General features: G+C 64.0%; 1 protein-coding gene across 1 annotated transcript in view; it reads right to left on the bottom strand.

Annotated features, from left to right (window-relative positions):
* The window catches only part of SH3RF3 (SH3 domain containing ring finger 3), a 362,137-nt gene that overhangs the window by 142,660 nt on the left and 205,650 nt on the right, over window positions 1-13,827 (bottom strand). The window contains exon 2 of the mRNA XM_036257011.1: window positions 68-337. Coding sequence (XP_036112904.1) covers window positions 68-337 — 270 coding nt within the window. The remainder of the gene's footprint in view (window positions 1-67; window positions 338-13,827) is intronic.

The following is a 13,827-nucleotide window of genomic DNA, read 5'->3' as shown; positions in this document are numbered from 1 at the left end:
GGAGGGACGGCAAGTCTCAGCAGGGGCAGGACTCCGATCGCTGGGGACTGTGGCGCGAGGGCCTTACCTTGCTGAAGGCCAGGCAGCCCTGGTCCTGGTCCTTCATCTCGAAGTCGTACAGGGCTTTGCCCTGGGGCGGGGCGGGCGGCAGCGGCCGCAGGCACTGCACGTGGCTGGCGGGCAGGAAGCCCTGGGCGCCCCGCAGCTCCCCGTGAAACCAGTGCTCATCCACCCGGCGCCTCAGGAGGATGACGTCGCCCTTGTTGAACTTGAGGTCGCCGGGCTCCTTCCCCTCGTAGCTGTAGAGGGCTTTGCCGCAGGGAGGCTGGGAAGGACTCTGAAAGCAAAACACAGCAGGTCACTCACTCGGGCCCCAGTGGGGCTCCCGCGTCCTGGGGCACCTGCAGGACGCCCTCAAGGGGAAGGATTTCAAAGGAACGAACCCCCTCACAGGAACAGGTAAGCCCATTGCCCTGGATGGAGCAGGGGGACCCATGATGGAGACCACCTCTCAAATCAGGCATGCGATGGGCCAGGCACTGTGGGAGGCCTCGGCTTGCCCAGCCCACTCTGCGCTGCATTCACAGGTGAGGGCCCCAGCAGGAGGGAGCAGGTAACGGCCTGAAGCCCCACACCTGTGAAGGTCGGCGGCAACCCCCCCCCACTAGGTCTCCCCTCCAGATGCTGTCATCCACTACTCTCTGCCGAACTGGTCTCCACAGGGGCTATTTCTACCTGTCGGATTTCCAACCATGATCTCCCCACAAAATGTGCCTTACTTTACCTCTGAGACTTCACAGCAGCTCAGAACACGCTGACGATGCCCCGAGGACAGCCCAGCGTGGGAGGCGGAGGCCACCCCCGGACCCTGGTCCTCCATACGTCCTCCATGCTAACAAGGGGTCCCCAGCTGTCACAGACCCCTCCACCATGACTCATTGTGCTGTGATGCCTCCAGCGGCCTGGGCCAGGAGCACAATTTTTTTTTTTTTTTTTAATCCTCACCCGAGGACATTTTTCGATATTTTGTTCAGATAGAGTGAGAGGGAGAGAGAAAGAGAGAAACATCGACGTGAGAGAGACACATCGAGTGGTTGCCACCCACACGACCCAACCAGGGCTGGGGACAAACTGCAATCAAGGTACGTGCCCTTAGCGGGAACCGAACCCTGGTCTCTCCGGACCGCAGGCCAACGCTCTAACCGCTGAGCCAAACCGGCCAGGGCCAGGAGCACAATTTGAGGAGCATAAGACAGTGTCCTGTCAACATCATGGGCTGTCCCTGTCCCCCCGCCAGGGGTTAGCTGACCCTCCCAAAAGCGGTTTGCCATCTCTGGTCAGACAGTGAGTAGCTCTGCCACCCGAACAGGACTCTTGGCGGCCTGATGCTCGGCAGCTGCCCTGAGACTTGTCCTCAGCACTTCCTGGGCGCCTGTAACTCCGCTGGACCTCCTTCATAAAGACCAGCGGCCACCTGCTTTCCCTCCTTCACCGGTGCCAACACCCACTCAACTAAACAAGCTTCGCCAAAGCTAGTTCTGTGCCGGAGAAAAATCAAACAAAAGCGTCACTATTTCCCCCGCGTCAACACCCAACCATTTCCCTCCCAAAGCTGCACCCTCCTCCAGGGTTTCTTCAGTCTGACTCAGCACGACGGCCTGAGAACGGGGTACACGGGAAAGCGCTGTGAGGACTGAGCAGGGTGTCGGCAGCCCGGCCTCCCTGCCCGCTTCGGCGATGCCAGCGACAGGAGCTGAGCGAACAAGCCGCCGCCGCCAGCCAGCGAGCGGAGCCCACGAGGACGGCAGGGCTCCGCGAGGAGGGGGTTTGCCCGCAGCGCCCGGGCTGCTCCGCAGCTGGCACCACGGCCCGCGGCCGGCCTCAGTGCAGACAGCTGCACAAGGTGGAGCTGCAGTCCAGGGGCTGCCAGCGAGCAGAAAGGAGGAGGTGGGGGCTGCACACAAGAGCCAGTCAGCCCCCGCCCAGGGGTGCGACATCAGGGACGGCTCTGTCCCCCAGGGGACACTTGGCAATGTCTGAAGACATTTTTGGTGGTCACAACGGGCAAACAGGCACTATTGGCAGCTAGTGTGTGGAGACCAGGGAGGCTCCTGTGAAGAGGATGCCCCGCCCGGAACTGCCCCGCCCAGAACTGCCCCGCCCAGAACTGCCCCGCCCAGAACTGCCCCGCCCAGAACTGCCCCGCCCAGAACTGCCCCGCCCAGAACTGCCCCGCCCAGAACGGCAGGCGGAGGCTCCTGCAGCCAGGAGGTTGAAGTTACGACAGAGTATCTTTTTTGTTCTATTTGAACTCCGTGCATCACAACTTTAACAAGTAAACACATCTCCTTCGGTGCTGGCAGTATCTTCACTAGTGGCCACAGGAGAAGCCGACACACCCACTGAGGTCAGAAGAACTGACTGTTCATCTCAAAAACGGGCCTCGACTAGGAGCGCAAAGGAAAGGTCCCTTTGTCACAGACAGACGTCATGTCTTCTGGCCCCAGGCGACGAGGGCCATGCTCCAAAGCAGATTGTGCGAGCCTTCGACCCGGAAGCTGTTCGGTCCTTCTGTCACGATGGACAAGGGCAAGCAGGAACGGCCGGTGCGCGCCTCGTTCCGACGCTCTGCTCCCTCCGCACCTTCGTGCATTTTAACACCGGCACCGTCCTCACCCTTGTGGAGGGCACACTGCACTGCCACTCCGGCCTGCCCGCTGCCAGCAACCAGCTGCACGGACACAGGATGCCTGCAGCTACCACAGACACGCGCGTTGTAGGGTCCTGGCCCGACCTGCCAAGTGAGGCTGCGAAGGACGTGGGTGTAGGACCCGGCTTTGCGGCCAGCCTGTGCTCTCGAGTAGCATGTCCTCCCGGTTGCCAGGAGGCACACACTTCTGATGTCTGGGGGACCCCATCTTTCACTGATTCTCTAGGGTGGGTGTGGCTGCACCTGTCTGAGCACTGTGGCCGCCGCCCCCCTGGCCGGCAGGACCACACTCACCGTCCCTGTCTGTCTGCTCACACTGTGACTCCACATTCTCTGTCCTTCCAACTGCTCTTCTGAGCAGTGGGCTGGGAACCCTGTAAAAAGAAAGACACCTACGAAGAAGGGCTCCCGGTGGTTACCTGCACTCACATTTTAAAAAGCAGAGCTCAGCCCTGGCCGGTTTGGCTCAGCGGTTAGAGCGTCCGCCCGCAGACCAGAGAGACCGGGGTTCGGTTCCTGCTAAGGGCACGTACCTGGGTTGCAGTTTGTGCCCCGCCTGGTTGGGGTCATGTGGGTAGCAGCCAGTCGATGTGTCTCTCTCACATTGATGTTTTTCTCTCTCTCTCTTTCTCCCTCTCTCCCTCCTGCTCTACCTGAAGATAAATGCAAAACAAATGTCCTCGGGTGAGGGTAAAAAAATAAAAAAAATAAAATACAAAGCAGAGCCCACAGCCACTTCCGCACAGGGGCCTGTCACACAAACTGCCTTTCCCAGAGGAGCCCGCCCTGAACCCCCCGCCTGCACTGGGTCCCTGGCCCTGAGCCCACCTTAGAGAGAGTCCCTGGGGTCCTGTCAATCAGGACTGAGGCTCTCCCCAGCCAACTGGAGCTGCACAGCTCCAGCCAATCACAGTGGCTCTATTCTGACCAATCAGGACAGTGCCTTTTGGACCCATCATACTGAGAGGATTTGGAGTCATCCTTTGCATGAGGATGGATCTATGAGAGACCAGGGGCAGGCATCCTTGTCTATGTAAGTCAGCTCCCCTCTGGCTGGGGGAGCACAGGTTCCCTTTCTAGGGAAGACAGTCTCCCTGGGGGAGCTGGAACCCCAAAGCTGCCCCCGCTGAGCTCTCCCCGAGAGGTTCCAGGCCGCTGAGCGAGCAGAGCCCTCTCACCTAGAGGGTCCGGCCACAGGGCTGCCCTACAGCCTCCTGTTCTCCAGCTGAGCTGTGTCACAGTGCACTGACCCGCTGCCTCCTCACTGCGCCTGCACTGGGGTCCCTGTGGCACTGACCCGCTGCCTCCTCACTGCGCCTGCACTGGGGTCCCAATGGCACTGACCCGCTGCCTCCTCACTGCGCCTGCACTGGGGTCCCTGTGGCACTGACCCGCTGCCTCCTCACTGCGCCTGCACTGGGGTCCCTGTGGCACTGACCCGCTGCCTCCTCACTGCGCTTGCACTGGGGTCCCTGTGGCACTGACCCGCTGCCTCCTCACTGCGCCTGCACTGGGGTCCCTGTGGCACTGACCCGCTGCCTCCTCACTGCGCCTGCACTGGGGTCCCTGTGGCACTGACCCGCTGCCTCCTCACTGCGCCTGCACTGGGGTCCCTGTGGCACTGACCCGCTGCCTCCTCACTGCGCCTGCACTGGAGTCCCTGTGGCACTGACCCGCTGCCTCCTCACAGCGCCTGCACTGGGGTCCCTGTGGCACTGACCCGCTGCCTCCTCACTGCGCCTGCACTGGGGTCCCTGTGGCACTGACCCGCTGCCTCCTCACTGCGCCTGCACTGGGGTCCCTGTGGCACAGACCCGCTGCCTCCTCACTGCGCCTGCACTGGGGTCCCTGTGGCACTGACCCGCTGCCTCCTCACTGCGCCTGCACTGGGGTCCCTGTGGCACTGACCCGCTGCCTCCTCACTGCGCTTGCACTGGGGTCCCTGTGGCACTGACCCGCTGCCTCCCTCACTGCGCCTGCACTGGGGTCCCTGTGGCACTGATCCGCTTCCTTCCTCACTGCGCCTGCACTGGGGTCCCTGTGGCACTGATCCGCTTCCTTCCTCACTGCGCCCTGCACTGGGGTCCCTGTGGGCACTGGACTGGTGCCCACGACCTGGCTTACAGGGCGCGTGTCAGTCTGATGCCACGTCTCAATGAGTCACTCTCTGTCCCGCAGGCCCGACCCCGATTTCCTCATCCTGGCTCCCACCACTGAGCAAGCCTTTGTTTTCCCTGAGCCCCCTTTTCCCTCAGTTTCGGTGTCACCCTCAAATCCTTGGATTCCACTTTAAGTTCCCACCAAGAGCCCCTTCCTGCACAGGCTTCCACGCCCACCGAGCACGTGGTTCTGAACAGTCCCCGCCTTTCACCCCCTCCGCCCGCTCTCCCTCCCAAACCCCGCAGCACCCCAGGCTGTGCCCTGCTCCCCGGGAGCCTTCTGCCCCCCCATCAGACCCGCCCCACCACGGCCCAGAGCAGGCTGTGTCTGCCTCCAACCCTGGGCGAGGCGAGTTCCTGGCACAGGGCTGGCGCCCCACATGTGCTCGTGCCCTCAGCGTGCTGGGGGTTCCCGAGACGGGTGGGGCGGAGCAGCGGGAAGCCTGGAAGTGGCAGACCTGGCCGGCAGGGCAACCCTGCGAGCCAGCAGGCCTCACACAGGTCCGGACGGCACTGGCCCGGCTCTGCGCAGACTGGAGCAGGGAAGGCCCTAGCGGTGAGCCTCGGGAGGACTAGTCCCCGCTCTGAAGCCGCAGAAGCAGGGCCGGGAGCGGAGCCCACGGCCCTCCCCACTGCTCCGGGGCAGCAGGTCAGAGGGCAGGGCTGGGAGCGGGGCCCACGGCCCTCCCCACTGCTCCGGGGCCGCAGGTCAGAGGGCAGGGCTGGGAGCGGGGCCCACGGCCCTCCCCACTGCTCCGGGGGCCACAGGTCAGAGGGCAGGGCTGGGAGCGGGGCCCACGGCCCTCCTCACTGCTCCGGGGCAGCAGGTCAGAGGGCAGGGCTGGGAGCGGGGGGCCCACGGCCCTCCCCACTGTTCTGGGCAGCAGGTCAGAGGGCAGGGCTGGGAGCGGGGCCCACGGCCCTCCCCACTGCTCTGGGGCAGCAGGTCAGAGGGCAGGGCTGGGAGCGGGGCCCACGGCCCTCCCCACTGCTCCGGGGCCGCAGGTCAGAGGGCAGGGCTGGGAGCGGGGCCCACGGCCCTCCCCACTGCTCCGGGGCCGCAGGTCAGAGGGCAGGGCTGGGAGCGGGGCCCACGGCCCTCCCCACTGCTCCTGGGGCCACAGGTCAGAGGGCAGGGCTGGGAGCGGGGCCCACGGCCCTCCCCACTGCTCCGGGGCCACAGATCAGAGGGCAGGGCTGGGAGCGGGGGGCCCACGGCCCTCCCCACTGTTCCGGGCAGCAGGTCAGAGGGCAGGGCTGGGAGCGGGGCCCCCGGCCCTCCCCACGGCTCTGGGGCAGCAGGTCAGAGGGCAGGGCTGGGAGCGGGGCCCACGGCCCTCCCCACTGCTCCGGGGCCGCAGGTCAGAGGGCAGGGCTGGGAGCGGGGCCCACGGCCCTCCCCACTGCTCCGGGGGCCACAGGTCAGAGGGCAGGGCTGGGAGCGGGGCCCACGGCCCTCCTCACTGCTCCGGGGCAGCAGGTCAGAGGGCAGGGCTGGGAGCGGGGGGCCCACGGCCCTCCCCACTGTTCCGGGCAGCAGGTCAGAGGGCAGGGCTGGGAGCGGGGCCCACGGCCCTCCCCACTGCTCTGGGGCAGCAGGTCAGAGGGCAGGGCTGGGAGCGGGGCCCACGGCCCTCCCCACTGCTCCGGGGGCCACAGGTCAGAGGGCAGGGCTGGGAGCGGGGCCCACGGCCCTCCCCACTGCTCCGGGGCAGCAGGTCAGAGGGCAGGGCTGGGAGCGGGGGGGCCCACGGCCCTCCCCACTGTTCCGGGCAGCAGGTCAGAGGGCAGGGCTGGGAGCGGGGCCCACGGCCCTCCCCACTGCTCTGGGGCAGCAGGTCAGAGGGCAGGGCTGGGAGCGGGGCCCACGGCCCTCCCCACTGCTCCGGGGCCGCAGGTCAGAGGGCAGGGCTGGGAGCGGGGGGCCCACGGCCCTCCCCACTGCTCTGGGGCAGCAGGTCAGAGGGCAGGGCTGGGAGCGGGGCCCACGGCCCTCCCCACTGCTCTGGGGCAGCAGGTCAGAGGGCAGGGCTGGGAGGGGGGGGGCCACGGCCCTCCCCACTGCTCCGGGCAGCAGGTCCGAGGGCAGGGCTGGGGGGGGGGGCACGGCCCTCCCCACTGCTCCGGGCAGCAGGTCAGAGGGCAGGGCTGGGGGGGGGGCCACGGCCCTCCCCACTGCTCCAGGGCCGCAGGTCAGAGGGCAGGACTGGGAGTGGGCCCATGGCCCTCCCCACTGCTCCGGGGCCACAGGTCAGAGGGCAGGGCTGGGAGCGGGGCCCACGGCCCTCCCCACTGCTCCGGGGCAGCAGGTCAGAGGGCAGGGCTGGGAGCGGGGGGCCCACGGCCCTCCCCACTGCTCCGGGGCCACAGATCAGAGGGCAGGGCTGGGAGCGGGGGGCCCATGGCCCTCCCCACTGCTCCGGGGCCGCAGGTCAGAGGGCAGGGCTGGGAGCGGGGGGCCCACGGCCCTCCCCACTGCTCCGGGCAGCAGGTCAGAGGGCAGGGCTGGGAGGGGGCCCACGGCCCTCCCCACTGCTCCGGGGCTGCTGGTCTGAGGGCAGGCTGGAAGCGGGGGGCCCACGGCCCTCCCCACTGCTCCGGGGCAGCAGGTCAGAGGGCAGGGCTGGGAGCGGGGGGCCCACGGCCCTCCCCACTGCTCCAGGGCAGTAGGTCAGAGGGCAGGGCCCCAACATGTCTAGACAGCCATGCTCCCCCCAGCTGCCTTGGGTGGGAAGGGCAGAGAGAGGCAGACACTGCACCCCAGGAATCCCGCTGAAACGCCAAGGTCAGCACCTGACAGAGCGACACTGAGGGGGCAGCCTTTCTAAGGTGCGGGACACGTTCTGGAGGGAGGGCAAAACTGTCACAGCCAGAGACTGTGCTGAGGAGCAGTTTACCAGGGGCAGGACCTGGGTCTCACTGCCAGGCAGTGCTCAGGACGGTGATCTCAGCTCAGCCCCGCCCCCTCGGAGCCCTTGATGCGATGAACGAGTTGGTCCATGACTAGGCCCAGGGCAGGCAGGCTACTGGGGGGGGGGGGGGGACTGAGTGTCCAGCCTGCCCAGCCTGCCCAGGGCACGGAGCGCTTGCTCCCCTGGGTGTCCTCACAACCCTCTCCCTTGGCGTGTGCTGCCCTCTGGAGGACTGACCTGCAGCACCGCCCCAGGGTCAAGGAGAAGAAAGAAAAGGGAAATACGTCTGGGACGCCCCCAGGGTAATTAACACCGGCCACCCCTGCAAGGCCTTAACACACCTAAACCTTCAATGGTGATTTTATGGCTCATGACTCAGAGCTCACGAATGTTACTGTGGGCTCAGGGAGCTCCCCGGGAGACCTGGGTGCCTGCCGCCCACACAGTCTGTTACGGAGGCCACTGCAGACACAGGCTTCCCCCCAGCAGGTGCCCATGCGGAGCAGTGCTGCCGGGAAGGAGGGGGGCGGGGAGGAAGGGGGAGGCAGGAGCAGGGGCTGGAAGGCAGGAGTGTGCTCCTGGGAGGGAGAGCAGCGGGTTCCTGTTTGAGGGTTTGTAAAGGCGGGGAGCTCAGGGGGGTCTCAGCAGAATGTTCACCAGCTTTCTGGGTGTGCCTCTTCAAGGTCATGGTCCCCACTGAGTGGTCAGATCAGGGCAGGGGGTCCTGTCACGGCAGCTGGGCCTGGTGTCGCCCACCTGGTTCTGCTGCTTTCCTGGGCCTGGAGCTGAAACACCACCGAGGCCGGATGTTATCTCCAGGGAAAGGCCCTCTGTATCCGCTTAAATTCTCGGCCAGTTTGGTCAGCCCGTCTCCTTCCCTGTCCCACTCGCTGAGGAAATGTCCAGCTTCTCACTATCCCGCCCCCCAGACTACCGCCCCCTCCCCCCAGACCCCGGGCCTGCTTGGGCTCCACGCTGCACCCGCCCAGCCTGCCCTGCCGAGGCCATGGCTCAAAGACCTGGGAGGGCGTGGGGGTGTGGCCTCCGGCCGGAAGAACTTGGCCTCCGCATCACTTCCCCAGGGTGTGAGGTTCAGGGTCCATGTAGCCAGACATCCTGTGGCTGACAGTGGCTGGGCCTGGGGAGCGGGGAACCTAACACAGGTGGAGGGAGCGGCCTGGGCAAAGGCACGGGGCTGGAGACACACCTGAGGGCACAGGTAATGGGGACATGAACCCAGACACTGCCAGGGTCAGGGAGCAGGCCGGAGGGGACACTGCCCAACTCAGACAAACCAGGACTGCAAGGGTCATGAAGCTGGCAGACAGCGCACTCCCCCGAGCGTCACCGTCCCCCTCCCCCGGTCCGGCTGGGGTCAGGGGCACCCTGCTAGCAAGTCCATCGGCCAGCCTCGCGCGCAGGCAGCATGGCCAGCTGCCAACATCTGTCAGTGGAGGTGATCTGTGCACGCTCGGGACCTGGACCGTGTCTGAGGAGACTCCGTGCCCGCCCCTCCCTCCCACGGACCGGACGGCTGAGTGTGGGGACCCAGCCTTTGCACAAAGATCGTACTTCAGGGGAAGGAAGGAAAGGAGCTGGGTCCTTGGTGACCGCGGAGAGCAGAGCCCCCAACTGCGACTTGAGAGGAAGGAAACTTTCTTCCTCGAGGCCCAGTGCTTGAGTCTTAGCAGCAGCTTAGTCTGCATCCTGACTCACTCGGGGGGGCTGAGGTCACACTGCAGGGTCAGAGGTCAGATTGCAGGGTCTGAGGTCAGAGTCACGGTTTCTTTAGCTCATAAACCATTTCCAAGCCAAAGACCTTCATATGCTATGGAGGCCCCCAGGCAGTGACTTCCCCTTAGGACAGAACGTTTTTTGTTTGTTTGTTTTTATCCTCACCCGAGGACATTTTTGCATTTATCTTCAGACAGAGCGGGAGGCAGAAAGGGGGGAAGAGAGAGAGAAACATCGACGTGAGAGACACAGCTGGCTGCCACCCACATGACCCAACCAGGGCTGGGGACAAACTGCAACCGAGGTACGTGCCCTTGTCGGGAACCGAACCCGGGCCTCTCTGGTCCACGGGCCGATGTTCTAACCACCGAGCCAGACCGGCCAGGGCTGAAACAGAACTTTTAACAGGAACCTCCTTCGATTCAGCATTCCGTGGACAGGACGGTTTCTTGGCCTCCTCATGCTGTGATCGATTTAACCAGAATGTCTACCTTCTAGTTTACAAATGAATCTATGATCAAGTTGTTAGACTCCAGGGCGGAGGTCCCCAGGCTTCAGTGTCACAGTAGTTCTCTCGCGAGTTCTTTCTTCCTTTCTCTCTTTAGAAGCTACCCTCAGGCTTGTGTTTCCTTGCTGTTTATTCTGCGGGTTCCCTCCCCAGATCTGCATCTCATTCTTCCAAGAATGCGTGGACCCTTGTGACAGTGAGGACCCTACCAGGCTCCCGGCTCCAGGGAGTCCCACATCCTCTTATTCAGGTCGCTGAAAGACACACGCAGCCTGCCCGAACACAGGCGGGATGAGCACCCCAACTGCTTCGTGCTGTGCGAGCATACAGCCGTGTGCGGCCGCAGAATGACCTTGGCCGAGCCTCTCATTTCAGCCAGATGGGGAGGATTAAAAAGCAAATGTAACTTTCTTCCCTCCCCGCCCCGCTTTTGATTTTCCCAGACGTTGTCAAGGCCTTCTTCTCAAGTCTGCTGCCCACGCACTTGGGCAAGGAATTTGCTGGTGTTCGCGGCTTTGGCTGGAAGCTGGAGCTGCTACCAGAGCGGGTAAGGAAGGCCAGTTTGCCTCAGAGCCCTCCTGCCCATGCGGATGGAGTCACCTGTGTGTCCCTCCAGGTGAACGGCGATGAAAAGCAATGTCACACCTTGGCTGGTGTGGCTTGACCCAGGGACCAGGAGTGGTGGGTTCAATTCCCTGTCGAGAGCACATACCTCAGTTTTGGGTTCAATCCCGGAGGGGTCATAAAGGAGGCAACCAATCGATCTGTCTCTCTCACATTTTTTTTTCCCTCTCTTTTCCTCCCTCCCGCCTTCCCTCCCACTTGATCTAAAAATCAATGGAAAAATATCCTAGAATGAGGATGCCTGTCCCTGGGGGAGCAGGGCTGCCCTCGCTCACAGCAAGGATGCTCGGTGGCTGCAGCACTCCACCTGGCCAGGACCAGGAGCTCACATTTCCTACCCACACGAAGAGACGTGGATGGGACCCTGAAATCATCCAACAATGAGAGACCCCACTCACGGCCAGCCCAAGACCCCGATGGCCTGGCTCCATGCTGCTGTCAGCCCAGGCTGGGCCTCGGGGTGCACACTGGTGCATGTGCCCTCCTCCCTCCCAGGCTCATGCGTTCTGCACAGTCTGGGCAGCTCCTGACACCCATGGCTGCCTTTCTGAGCACCTGGCTTTTCAAAGGGCACTGATGGGAGGTCTCTGCAGGATGGCCTCTGGCGAGGCCACCGCTCCCCAGAGTCCCCCTCACCAGCAATGTGCTCCTGGGTTGCAGACAGAGATGCCTGGAGAAGCTTCTTGGGGACTCTGGGATGCCCACCTGGGGGGGGGGGCCCGGGGACGACGTGTACCTGGGGGGGGGGGATCCCCGGGATGCGCACCTCGGGGGGAATTCCGGGAAGGAGCACCTCTGAGGTATTCCAGGACACACACCTCTGGGGTTTCTGGGGACACGCACCTCTGGGTTACCCAGGGACGCACACCTCGGGGGGGTGGATTCTGGGAACGCACACCTCTGGGGGATCCCAGGGACACGCACCTTGGGGGGATTCTGGGGACACGCACCTCTGGGGGATCCCAGGGACGTGTGCCTCGGGGGGATTCCGGGACGCGCACCTCTGGATCACCTTCGCGAGGTGTGGAGGAGCAGTGTGGGCGGCAGTGGACTCCGCATCCAGTTGTAACACCCTCTCAGCCCCCTGAGCGAGTCCCTCCTGTCCCTGCAGTCAGAGGGCCTTGGCAGCGCCCTGGCCCAGCTGCTCACTCGTGGTAAAGCCCCTCCCCTCCCCTCCAACCCCAGGGAAAGGTCAGTGGGGTGGCGACCTGGGGAAAAGGGCAGTGGGACAGCCCATGGTCACGAGGAAACGGCGGGTCATGGAGGAGACAGTGAGCAGAGCTGAACGGGGAGGCCCTCGGGCGGGAACGCAGGCGCCCCATCCAGGCCCGAGGCCTTGGGGCAGCGCAGTGACCCACAGGGGCTGCGGGCAGAGAAGCCTGCAGTGGCGCCCTGACACCCAAATGGAGCTGGGCACGCCCAGTTCCCTGAATCCAAGAAGAGCCTGCCCCACCCTGGCTGGGAGAGGCCAATCTGACGAGAACGCTGTGGGCTAGGGGTGCAGGCCCCTGTAGGTGGAGCCCGGCGTCAGCACAGCACCTTGGTTCCAAGGGTCTCCAGGTGGCTGTGGGGCCCCGCACCCACGGCCTCTCCCCAGCTCTGCCCTCCACTCTGCCTCAACGTCCACACCGAGGGCCGGCGGTTCAAAGGCCAGCAAAGGCGGGTTTTGAGTCCTGGCGATTTCCTGTTCTGTGCGCAGCTGTGTTCCCAGAGGACCCAACTCCCCCGGCGCCTGCAAGGCCTCCCTGCTGCCCACCACCCGGGAGCGTCCCAGGTTCTCCTGTCGCCTCTGCCCCTGTGACCTGGCACTGCTCTGGGGTCCCTGCGGCTCTGAGGACAGTGCTGGCCCAGGGCCTGGGCGTCACTTCATGACGTTCCCTCTAGTGTGAACGGTGCTCGCTAACATCTAGTCTAAAAGGAAATCGGAAGCATTCTGGTCTGACCACCTGGTAAACGTGACATAATCAGAGTCGTCCAAAGACGTTTGAACCCTGGGGTGGCAGTCCCGCCTCTCGGTCATTCATGAGAACTGAAAGTATCTGTTTAGAGACCAGGATGCCTAGTTCAGGCCCCTGGGACCCACCTTTCATAGCTGTACAGAGGGCGCGCGCGCACACACATACACTGTCTCAAATACAACCCACCCTCCACACACCAGGCCCCCGTCAGTGACGACAAAGGGACAGTGAACATATCTGACATGAGCAGAAGTCAGGAGTTGGCAAGCCAGGGCACTGGGCCCCGTCCACCTCGAGACTTTGCTGCCCATCCATTACAACAGCAGAGACCGCAGGGAACACGGGGCCGGACACCCGCTGTCCGGCTCCTCCCAGGAGTGTCACCAGCTCCTAGAGCAAACATCAAGTCTGGCAACGGCCAGGCCAGCTGGTGCAGTTCCTCCCGTGCAGAGAGAGGGGCAGTTGTGGGACCCGTGTCCGCAGAGTGTGTGCTGCATTTATAGCAGAAACTTGGGGCTCAGAGACACCCGGGCCGGTGGTGGCCTTGCAACGTGCCCTTTGACAAAACACCTCAATCCTCAAACACTTGGTTTTCCCGAACCCGCAGATAATCAAAGCTGTCCTTATAGTCCCTGGTAACGCCAAGAGAATAAAACTGATGACCGGCAACAAGTCTTCTGTCTCTTCATGAAGACGGGGCTGTGGAAACCAGGCTGTCTGCTGAGGCAAACTCACGTGGCGGGAGCCGGGGTGCTGCGGCCAGGGAAGCAGACAGAGGTCTCAGGGCACAGACCGCCGGGGAGCCCTAACTGCACTCAATGGGGAGGCGAGAACGGCACCCCAGCCCGCACCAGCTCTGGCTCATTCATGCAGCCGGTGAAGGAGCAGCACAGGCTCATGAGCTGTCCTTGCTGGGACGCCCTCTCCCACCTCTCAGGCTCTGTGAATGGACTCGGGTTCCGAGAGGACGTGCCACCCCACTTCCAAAGGGATGCTCTCCAGCTTGACGTCCGAGGCCCTGGGGCTTGTACGAGGGGACCGACCCTTAGCCCCGCACCAGCCGCCTGGCTCGCCCGACCCGGCCTGTTCAGCCTGGGAAGGAAGAGTGGTGTGGATGGGGTCGCTGTTAGGACAGAGCATCCAGGTCGGTGTCCACCTTAATCCGGTTTGGACAAGTGCCGATTTCTCTGCCTTCTGGGTAGACACCCTCACACTGGGAGCC

This window comes from Molossus molossus, unplaced genomic scaffold (genome assembly GCF_014108415.1).
Source record: "Molossus molossus isolate mMolMol1 unplaced genomic scaffold, mMolMol1.p scaffold_m16_p_12, whole genome shotgun sequence".
Lineage (NCBI taxonomy): Eukaryota > Metazoa > Chordata > Mammalia > Chiroptera > Molossidae > Molossus > Molossus molossus.
This window is presented reverse-complemented; position numbering and strand designations above follow the sequence as displayed.